Source organism: Clinocottus analis, unplaced genomic scaffold (genome assembly GCF_023055335.1).
Source record: "Clinocottus analis isolate CAN_PGR_092001 unplaced genomic scaffold, fCliAna1.0.p SCAF_4, whole genome shotgun sequence".
Classification (NCBI taxonomy): Eukaryota; Metazoa; Chordata; class Actinopteri; order Perciformes; family Cottidae; genus Clinocottus; species Clinocottus analis.
In genome coordinates, this window is record NW_027176153.1 from 4,356,723 (window position 1) to 4,366,785 (window position 10,063).

The following is a 10,063-nucleotide window of genomic DNA, read 5'->3' on the forward strand; positions in this document are numbered from 1 at the left end:
TCCTTTCACGAGCTACCTCCGCAACACAAAACATCGACGTCTTTGACGTAACGTCAAGACTGAAAACTCTTCCCATTCTTCTGAAAATGTAAATATGTTATGTTTTAGACTAAAATGATGACCAGATCCCACACGTCGCACCTCTAAAAGGGGTGTGAGTTCACCTGTCGTAGGTGCAGGAGGTGCTCGACCGCACAGTGGTGTCGATTTTGTCCGAAATGAGCCAATAGAGGCTCCGCGTTGTAATCAGGCGCACGTGCTTCCTGTTCTTCTTAGCAAGGTAGCCGCAGTCAGCGTTGAAGTCCCCGAGAAGCATCACATTCTACTCTCTCACACACACACACACACACACACACACACACACACACAATAACGTTGGTCGTGAGGCTACAAAATCCTCATTGGCTGCACTTTGAAACTGTGTTATCTCAAAGATAAATTGTGTCACAGTTCTATTAGCCACTCCGAGCTTTTACCTGAGTTTTCCACATGGTCTTCACATCTTCCAAGACGTCATACAGCGCGTCCAGCTCTTTAGTGGTGTTGGTTGGAGTGGTGTGCTGAGGTATGAGGACAAACTCCCTTATGTCTGAAGAGGAAGGGGGATGCAGCAGAAGGTGTTTGTGCGATGACACCGAGCCATTATTCTAGAGGGGAATCCCCAGGGTCTGAACTGACCTGTCCTGGGAGCTTTGAAGCGGACAACAAAAGGCTCTCTGGAGAAGGCGTCGACATCTCCCGGTCGGTCGTCTGGGTACTGATACTGGCCAGTGAGAGTCGCTGTGTCAGTCCTGCACATGTTCACATGTTTCACATTAAAACAGTCCAGCGCGTCCAGTACTTAGGCTGTCTCAACATGTTGGTGAAGAGTTGTGCTCACCGGTAAACAAACACATACTGCTCCTGGTACGAGGAAGACCTGCCCAGTCTCTCACTGGCCACGGCTCGATAGCTGTGTTCAGTGTCGTACCTGAAAGACAGAGAAGTGATGCAACTCTGAACACTGTTGTTTCTGTGTCTCACTGTACGGATGTCACTGTGCAGTCACATCCACTGTGATGTGACTGTGTGTGTGTGTGTGTGTGTGTGTGTGATAATCACCCGTTAAGGCGGCTCAGCAGCCGCGGTAAAGCTTTCCCCTGAGCGTCTCTCACTTCCTGAAGCAAACACACGTCACAGCGAGCGATGATCTGGAACACGGATCAATGAAGAATAAAGAGGTGACATTCACTGTGACGTACAGAAGTGAATGTTGCATTATGGGTATGAGGACACTAGCTATGCTATTGTGTGTGGATAGCATGTAGTGAGCCTACCTAACCCGGGTGGATACGCTGCTGACTCAGCCTTGCTGCCAATGTGCCTGACTTAACATCTCAACATCTGTTTTAGGAATCAGATGGAATATACATTTATATGTTCTCCTTTTTATTGGCACCTATTGTGTTTATAGAATATAACAAATGAGTTATGCTACAGTATATTATGTTATTATATATATATAATAACAGTGAGAAGGTGTAAATATGCTCTATTTTACAGCGTGTATACCCCAGACTTGCCCTGTCACACTGCAACATTTACAAATAGTATTTTTTGTGGTTAGTATTGACAGCCTGTGTGTGCTAAATGATGAAGTCATTTTAACGGGCCTGTCTCTGTCTTACCCTGGTGAGCGTGTGCATGACATGGCTCTTCTGGGACTTGGAGTCCCCAAAGTGTTGGAGGTTGAAGGCACAGATTCGAAAGTCTGGGGCTCCTTGAACGTCACACACACCCACTAGGAAAGTGAGGAAGAGGAGGAGGGAAGAGGACCTCATGGCGCAGAGCTGCAACAGACAGTACACGTGTGTGGTCAGGACATTTACACAGTGGATCACTGAGGATCTTTCTCGTCATATTTATTGAGCATAGAAGTAGCCTGAACTGTGATAAGAGAAGCACACAGACACGTGCAAAAAGATACGAGATGTTTCATTCGTACCACCGTTATGAAAACAGAAACCTGTGTGAAGGGTCAAAGGGCAGCAGAGGCTGCAGCGCTGCTGCGCTCCCTTTAGGTTATTAATAAAACAAACATGGTGTCATGGTCATATCCACAGCGTTCCGCTGTGTGGTATCACAGCTGCCCCAGCACGCACTAAACGTTACACAATCCATACACGTAAAGCTGTTCCTGTCTGAGTGTGAAGACACGGCTGAGCTCCGGCCACTCGGTGAACGCAGTAAACACAGTCACAGGAAACACAGTAAACACAGTCACAGGAAACACAGTAAACACAGTAAACACAGTCACAGTAAACACAGCAACACAGTAAACACAGTGACACAGTAACACAGTGAGACTCTCTCTCTCTCTCTCTGTCTTCGTCTGAAACACACACACACTGTTAACACACAGACGTCTCAGGTTACAGTTCAGATTCAGTAGAGGTTTGTATCCTTCAGGTTTAAGTCAAGCAGCGACTTACCAGCGTCTTACTTCTGGACTTGATTGTTTCTTCCACTTCCTCTTTGCTGCAACTGGAAGTAGCTTCAGGGCCTCTGCGCTTCCTGTGGGAGGGACCTATCTGACTGCAGATACATAGATTATTTGCTGACAGTTTCCTCAGTAAATAAGCCAAAAGATCAGTTGTGTTCAGAAACATGAACATTTGACAGTAAAAACTGTTTAGTTTCAGAACTCTTTCTCCTCTTTGTCCTCAGTGTGAAAACAAGCAGCATGTTTCATGGTTCTTTCTCACCATCACAGACGTGCTCACTTTCCACTGGTCTCACAAGCAAAAGCAGTTGTGACTCTTGTAAGTCGACTGTGGTGGAAAGCGGGACTTACTGCAGATGCTCCGCCTCCTGGAGGAGGTTCAGAAACAGGGTGGAGTCTTCTAGATATTCCCTCTTACTCATATGTTACTCATATGTTACTCATATGTTACTCATATGTTACCTATATGTTACTCATATGTTACTGATATGTTACTCATATGTTATTCATATGTTACTCATATGTTTCTCATGTTACTCATATGTTACCTATATGTTACTCATATGTTACCTATATGTTACTGATATGTTACTCATATGTTATTCATATGTTACTCATATGTTTCTCATGTTACTCATATGTTACCTATATGTTACTCATATGTTACCTATATGTTACTCATATGTTTCTCATGTTACTCATATGTTACCTATATGTTACTCATATGTTACCTATATGTTACTAATATGTTACCTATATGTTACTCATATGTTACCTATATGTTACTCATATGTTACCTATATGTTACTAATATGTTACTCATGTTACTCATATGTTACCTATATGTTACTCATATGTTACCTATATGTTACTCATGTTACTCATATGTTTCTCATGTTACTCATATGTTACCTATATGTTACTCATATGTTACTCATATGTTACCTATATGTTACTCATATGTCACTCATATGTTACCTATATGTTACTCATATGTTACCTATATGTTTCTCGTGTTGCTCATATGTTACTCATATGTTACCTATATGTTTCTCATGTTACTCATATGTTACCTATATGTTACTCATATGTTACCTATATGTTTCTCGTGTTGCTCATATGTTACCTATATGTTACCTATATGTTTCTCATGTTACTCATATGTCACTCATATGTTACCTATATGTTACCTATATGTTTCTCATGTTACTCATATGTTACCTATATGTTACTCATATGTATCTTCTACTGCAGGAAGAACTGAATCAGACAGGATTCATGGTCATATGTCATGTAATGTGTTTACCTGGTTTATGAATCATTATATTGTATAGGTATAATGTTACTTGACTGCTGTCAGTTGTCATTTTAACTCAAACCGATGGGACCTTCCTCCAGCCAGCATCAGTCCTGCTCATCGTCATCATCAGGTCACAGCAACTCCCTTCTTCATCACCATAAGCAGCAGTGTCTTACTTATCTTAATTCAGGATGGAGTCCAATCGCCAAAGACTTTGCACTATTCAAATATATGCATTTGTAATAAATGATTGTTAAACTCTAAAACAAGTCTCTCCTCATTGAAATATCTTTAGGTTGAACTTTAGGGACTATGTCATTGTTTCCCTCATCAACATGTTATCCCCCGTTTCATAGGATACTATATCCTTCCCTGAGAAGGAAGTTTAGATGATTGAAGTTGTTCTTGTTCATTTCATGACCCGTTTTACTAGTTCTTCTTGGAGCTCATGAGGGGCCTGAATGTGGTTCTTGTTCTGTTCATTGTAATCTAATTGAACAAATATCTTCTCAATGGCTGCTTTTCAAAATAATATAAGGTGATGTGAACCAACACAAATGGTTATAAGAACAATCATTTAGGCCCAAATGCCGTCTTCTCGTGTGGTGTGTAGATAAGCCCGTTCTGAATTGTGTCACGTTTTTTTTTTTTAAGGGATCTGTGGCAACTGTTGTACCAAATCATCTCAGCTAGATTCCTGTAGTGACAGATAATTACTGTACTTTGGTTCGGTCTTTGAAAGGATGCATTTTCCCACAATGTTCATGAGCAAAAAATGCCCAACCAGAACACAGCAGATGAAGGTGAAAGGGAAGCTGCCAAATCCGGAAGACATCTTTTACGTTGGAAGCTTCTTGGCTCTGTAACCTCGAGTCGGCAGCAATGACGGCGTCCATCGTCCAGAGGTTCATTGTGTAGTAGTGCATGTTAGCAGCTTAAATACTGCATGTAAATGGTTACTTTTGAAGTCGACTTCCAGTTTGTTAGCATGCTGCAGAGAAGAAACATTACCACTTTCTGGACCGAATCATTTCATCTGTGTGTCCTAGTGGCTGAAATGTGCTTTTTGTATTAACTTACTGTAAACATATGCCTTGAAGGAAAGAACAGTGATCAATAAAGTTTAGACTTAGCAAACATCTTTGGGTTGTGAGTCACTTGTTCACAAAAATAAACCGCTTCGTTGTGTGTCCCCAAAAGTTTAAATCTGCCTACTTGAAGTTACATTTACGTTTCTATTTATAGATCTATAATACCCATTTCCTCCACACAGGGTTGGGACTATAAGGGAGAATCCAGAGGTCAACGTGAGTTTTGAAGGAATAAGACGTCAGGCTTTACTTTGATGTGAGCATATAGTGGAATCTGAAATGTTAACCACAAAGTATTATGAGATAAAGCTTTTGAATTACATGTCTTTAATATGTTAATTTGTTCTAATCTTTTCTAAAAACTGAAATAATTGTAGTGCATAAATGCCTAAAAGCTGACACGTGGCAACACACAGAACACCAGGTACCGGGGCTCTGGACACTTGTCATCCTCAAAAGGTCGGAAGTGGCGGTTGCTGCAGTGAACAGAGCACTTTATGGATTATGATAGTACTGCTATACTGTGGTCTGATGAAGACCATGGTATTGTGTATTTGTTCATCTCACAGTAATGATTCATTACTGCCAGCAGTGGAGATGTCGTCTCCTGTGAGAGCACAACAGCAGTGTTTAATTTGAGAAACAATTCCCTCTCTAAAGTCACACACTCGGTACATAGTGTACACTGTGTGCTACATGGAAGAGTACTTAACTAACCACACTAATGCAGGTCAAGTCCAAATAAAAGACATCACTTTGTAATCAACACTCTTTTATTGGTAGTCTGGTTCGCTCTAGTTGGCGTGCAGAGCCTTCCAGGCCTTCAGAGGGCCTCTGCTGGGGATGTACTTCACCCCGCAGCCGTCCGAGATCAGACGCTTCTCAGCCATCATGTCGTCAAATTCAGAGGCGTTGAACTTTGTGAAGCCGTATTTCTTGGAAATATGGATCTGAGGGGGAGAACAACGACAGAAGTCAGTTTAGACCTGTAAGTTAAATTACAGGACGAGCTTGTGAAAAGGCCACTATAGGGCAGTTGTCTCTGTGGTCCCTTAAAGCACTCAACACCTCCCAGCTGAGGACATACACAAACCACAGAGTCACTGTCTGCAGCCTTTGCACACCAGAAGCACACTTCAGTGAGACTAGTCGGCTTAATAAGCTGCAGAGCTGTGTCATGACACCTTTTGGGATGCATGGTAACACAACTGACAAAAAGACAAATAGAAGCCGGCGGCTTCAGCGTTGAGATGTTGCTGCTTTACCTTCTGGCGTCCAGGGAACTTGAACTTGGCTCTGCGCAGAGCCTCCACCACGTGCTCCTTGTTCTGAGCCTTGGTGCGTACGGACATGATCACCTGACCAATGTGCACCCGGGCCACGGTGCCCAGGGGTTTACCGAAAGCACCGCGCATTCCAGTCTGGAGCCTGAGGATCAAAGCAGATAGGCAACAATAAAATGAATTATCTTAAGATGTTTTGAAAAACGACCTGCTTTGGCTCAAAAACCTTTATCTTCCAATAAGATCAGTCATCAAATCAGCCTAGTGCAACAATTCCTCAACGGTAAATGACTTGGTGATTTAAAAACACATGTTGAAAGCGACCTGGCCTCAGATAATGATGTCAGACTCACCTATCAGCTCCAGCACAGGACAACATTTTGTTGATGCGGATCACGTGGAAGGGATGCAGACGCATGCGGATGTGGAAACCATCCTTACCGCAGGTCTTCACCATGTACTTGTTGGCACAGATACGAGCGGCTTCCAGAGCTACAAGAGGATGGGGAGAAATGACAATCACCTTCTGCTCTTACTGAGACCGTTTGTTAAGAACTAGTCCAGCATTAGTGGATGATCACTTTCTCCTTTTGTGCACCTCCCTCTTTATGTTGAGGGATTATGTTGTTGGTCATTCATAGAGAGGCAATGTAGATATTAGCAAGGACCATCTGTAAGCAGCTCATACAATGTGTAAACTGCTAATGCCAAGAATCTGTTTTAACCAAAAGGCAAAGCGTATAAAACCGTCGTAAAAGTTTTGAAGTGATGCCATCACAGGCACATTGATGGACTAACTATCACATCTAGACAGAGGCACTGGATTATCCAACACCAACTATCTATGGATATCGATAACGTTTTGTCTCTGTGGTCCCTTAAAGCACTCAACACCTCCCAGCTGAGGACATACACAAACCACAGAGTCACTGTCTGCAGCCTTTGCACACCAGAAGCACACTTCAGTGAGACTAGTCGGCTTAATAAGCTGCAGAGTTATCAATTACACACTTTTGCAACATATGATTACTTTGTAATCCAAAAAAAGACTTGTCCCGAATCCTAAAAATACAATTACCCATTTCCTTATTTCAATTTGTCGTTTCCATGCAAACAATTACAGGTGACAAAGTAAATGGGATCACTTTTAGGATGTTTTGATGTTTACTTTGACTTCGGGACAGCAAATGTTTTTTTCCCCAGAACAGTGATATTAAAATCTTCAGCCTGGAGTCTTTCTAACAAGTCAGACTTTAACAGAATTGGCCAAGAAGTCTGCAATCAGTGCAGCTCTAGTTATTTCTTAAAACCTTGACTGGAGCATTTGGACAGACTGCATGACATCACTCTGCAGCCGCAACTAACCGGATTCCCAACTTAATGCCCAAACACTCCCTATTAATATACACAAATGCATCTCCCAGGTTCACCCTCAGACATAGTACATGTGCACACACATTTCAAGTACACAGTCAAAAATGCATTTACACAAACAAAAGTAAACATTTTATAAATACATACCGAAACACATGCAAGTAAATAACTATAATGGATGCATTTATGTGTATAAAAAGAAGTCTACAATGTCAGAGGCTGAAGGGAAAATGAGGTCTGTTTTTTATCATATTGAGACCTTTGTTCACCCACACAGGGGTTTCAAGTAATTACAGATCTGCTCAGGGTGAAATAAGGATGAAACGTGTAACAGGGTTCCCTCTCTTCTACAGGTCATTGGTGCAGGATATTTCCAGTGATGATCTAGCTGTGTGACAGGCGGCGATGTTTCTCTGTGGAAGTCTGATTTACAAGACGAGCAGCCAAAAGCTACAACTCAGATGATGAAATCTCCCTTTCTGCTTACAAATGACCAATATCATAAGACCTACCAGGTTAGCAGACAGCACTGACTTACATTTAATCTAGTAATGCAACTTCCATTATTCACACTTTCAGCTTGTAAAGTTCTACCATCAAACCTGCTTCCTTTACCATGCGCTGTGCTTTGGAGAGATGTTCACAGCGTTTCTACATAGAAGCTCATTGCCCACAATATAAACCCCTCAATCTCACATGTACATTGTGTCATGTCATGGCTCCATACCTTCAGAAGACAGCTGCTCGTACTCATCAGAGACCATGTGGCCACACAGGGGGAACTCATCTACCTTGGCCTTCTTCCTGCCCAAGTCAAAGATCCTGATCTTGGGATCTGCACACAAAGGAAAAAACAGGTCGTAACAGCTTTGAAGTGAGGCCATCACAAGCACATTTGATAGAATAACTTTAACATAACATCTATACCAGTGTGACTTGCATCACACACAAGGGGAGGCAGTGGATTATCCATCACCACCTATCTATGGATATCGATTCCGCTTTGTCTTGACTTCAGTTAAATTACAGGACGAGCTTGTGAAAAGCCTGTGAAAAGGCCACTATGGGGCAGTTGTCTCTGTGGTCCCTTAAAGCACTCAACACCTCCCAGCTGAGGACATACACAAACCACAGAGTCACTGTCTGCAGCCTTTGCACACCAGAAGCACACTTCAGTGAGACTAGTCGGCTTAATAAGCTGCAGGGTTATCAATTACATACTTTTGCAACACGATTACTCTGTAATCAAGATAATGTGTGCTAAATTCAAGGCTCAACCAGGCAGTAGCCCTTTTCGAATCGATAAGAACTGGACTAACGAATTCAGTAAGTGAAGTGCTAAAGCAGGCCTTCACCCATTGTCCCAACAGAAGCACATCTTACCTGGCACTCCCCTGCAGAAGCGAGACTTTGGGTACGGCTTGTTCTTGCAGTAGCGGTAGCTATGGAGACAGTGTTCAATGTTACCATGTATGCATACAAGACAGACTTCAGCTACTTATTAAATCAAATGGTTTGTATCGTTAGTAATACTTTGTAAATTCTGGAAACGTAGTTACATTTTCAGGAATTGCTGAAAACAGCTGGCTACATCCAGCAATAGCAAGGGCCCATTTAAAGATTAATGCACATCTATGCTTAGATGTGTGACGGAGAAACATTAACTATTGACCTGCTTCCGACGAAAACAGACAATCATGTTTGCATTGCAATGTGCTAGTAACTCAAGTTAAATGTCATACAGAGCTCCATTTAAGTGGCTAGGTTTGGGCTCAGGGTGCTCGCGCTAGCATTATGCTAACTGACGTTAGCAAAAGTCGCCGAGAAAAAGATGGCGCCGAGTAGAAGCTGAAATGACTGACATTGTGGATAAAGACGAGCATTAACTACAATAAATGATATGTAACAGACGCGTGATATCCAATCCTACAATGACACAACGCTCCCATTGAGACCACGATGCTAGTCGGAGTGTTAGCACCGTGCACATGGTGCGAGCCGGAGCCGCTGCCATTTTCCTCAAGCGCGACTAAACTGTTCTCAAAACGATGGAGGACACAACTTACCAGCGGGCTGGTCGGCGGCCCATGGTTGCGATCTATAATGAAATACAATATGTGTTATTTACTTGAATCGGGGCGGATATGTCTCGTTTACAACTTTAAATCCGCCTAATTTACGGAGAGCAGAAGAAAACACGCTCCCACCACGTACTCACCTAATGGCGGAAAGAAAGACGAGCTGACTTCCGCTTCCTCTTATGGATAAGCTTGCCTGGGGAAAATATATTTAATATTTATTTACGTAGTCTTTTGGGTTTTGGTCGGTATTTTGGCAATATAAAAGCGTTTGTATAACAAATATGTATAAACAAAATTATCGTTGTAAAACAATTGTCATGCAAAATACAAATTCATCTGAATGCTGGGTGATGTAGTTTTAAAGGACCACACTTTGCGAGACCTGGCGTCTTCCCGACATTCACTTTAAGCTAAAACTTCAACCGTGACTTTTGCTATACATTACAAAATGA

The 10,063-nt window shown here is 42.3% G+C and overlaps 2 protein-coding genes and 3 non-coding genes across 5 annotated transcripts in view; all 5 read right to left on the reverse strand.

The window, feature by feature from the left end:
- dnase1l1 (deoxyribonuclease I-like 1) overlaps positions 1 to 2,534 on the reverse strand; it is a 4,033-nt gene extending 1,499 nt beyond the window's left edge. Inside the window, exons 1-7 of the mRNA XM_068597883.1 lie at positions 2,472 to 2,534; positions 1,668 to 1,829; positions 1,102 to 1,190; positions 881 to 970; positions 679 to 791; positions 477 to 589; positions 165 to 322 (exon numbers count right to left, since the gene is read on the reverse strand). Coding sequence (XP_068453984.1) covers positions 165 to 322; positions 477 to 589; positions 679 to 791; positions 881 to 970; positions 1,102 to 1,190; positions 1,668 to 1,820 — 716 coding nt within the window. The 5' untranslated portion in view covers positions 1,821 to 1,829; positions 2,472 to 2,534. The remainder of the gene's footprint in view (positions 1 to 164; positions 323 to 476; positions 590 to 678; positions 792 to 880; positions 971 to 1,101; positions 1,191 to 1,667; positions 1,830 to 2,471) is intronic.
- Positions 2,535 to 5,628: 3,094 nt separating this feature from the next.
- Positions 5,629 to 9,740, reverse strand: rpl10 (ribosomal protein L10). Its single transcript, XM_068598501.1, has 6 exons — positions 9,597 to 9,740; positions 8,914 to 8,972; positions 8,258 to 8,365; positions 6,510 to 6,648; positions 6,139 to 6,301; positions 5,629 to 5,823 (listed from the first exon to the last, which is right to left on the reverse strand). The coding sequence occupies exons 1-6, from the start codon at positions 9,617 to 9,619 to the stop codon at positions 5,668 to 5,670; spliced, it is 648 nt and encodes a 215-aa protein (XP_068454602.1). The 5' UTR covers positions 9,620 to 9,740; the 3' UTR covers positions 5,629 to 5,667.
- On the reverse strand, positions 5,908 to 6,041 carry LOC137801239 (small nucleolar RNA SNORA70). The gene has a single exon (XR_011079706.1). It is a non-coding gene; the product is annotated as a small nucleolar RNA SNORA70 (small nucleolar RNA).
- Positions 7,017 to 7,150, reverse strand: LOC137801230 (small nucleolar RNA SNORA70). Its single transcript, XR_011079698.1, has one exon. It is a non-coding gene; the product is annotated as a small nucleolar RNA SNORA70 (small nucleolar RNA).
- LOC137801229 (small nucleolar RNA SNORA70) lies at positions 8,601 to 8,734 on the reverse strand. Its single transcript, XR_011079697.1, has one exon. It is a non-coding gene; the product is annotated as a small nucleolar RNA SNORA70 (small nucleolar RNA).
- Positions 9,741 to 10,063: the final 323 nt, after the last annotated feature.

Bases quoted from the DNA above. Each gene is read 5' to 3' on its own strand.
- rpl10 (XM_068598501.1), bottom strand. From the start codon at position 9,619: ATGGGCCGCCGACCAGCCCGCTG. The intron at 8,973-9,596 runs GTAAGTTGTGTC...CTGTCTCCATAG, and splicing joins GGCCGCCGACCAGCCCGCTG to CTACCGCTACTGCAAGAACA. The intron at 6,302-6,509 runs GTGAGTCTGACA...TTTGATCCTCAG, and splicing joins TCCTGTGCTGGAGCTGATAG to GCTCCAGACTGGAATGCGCG.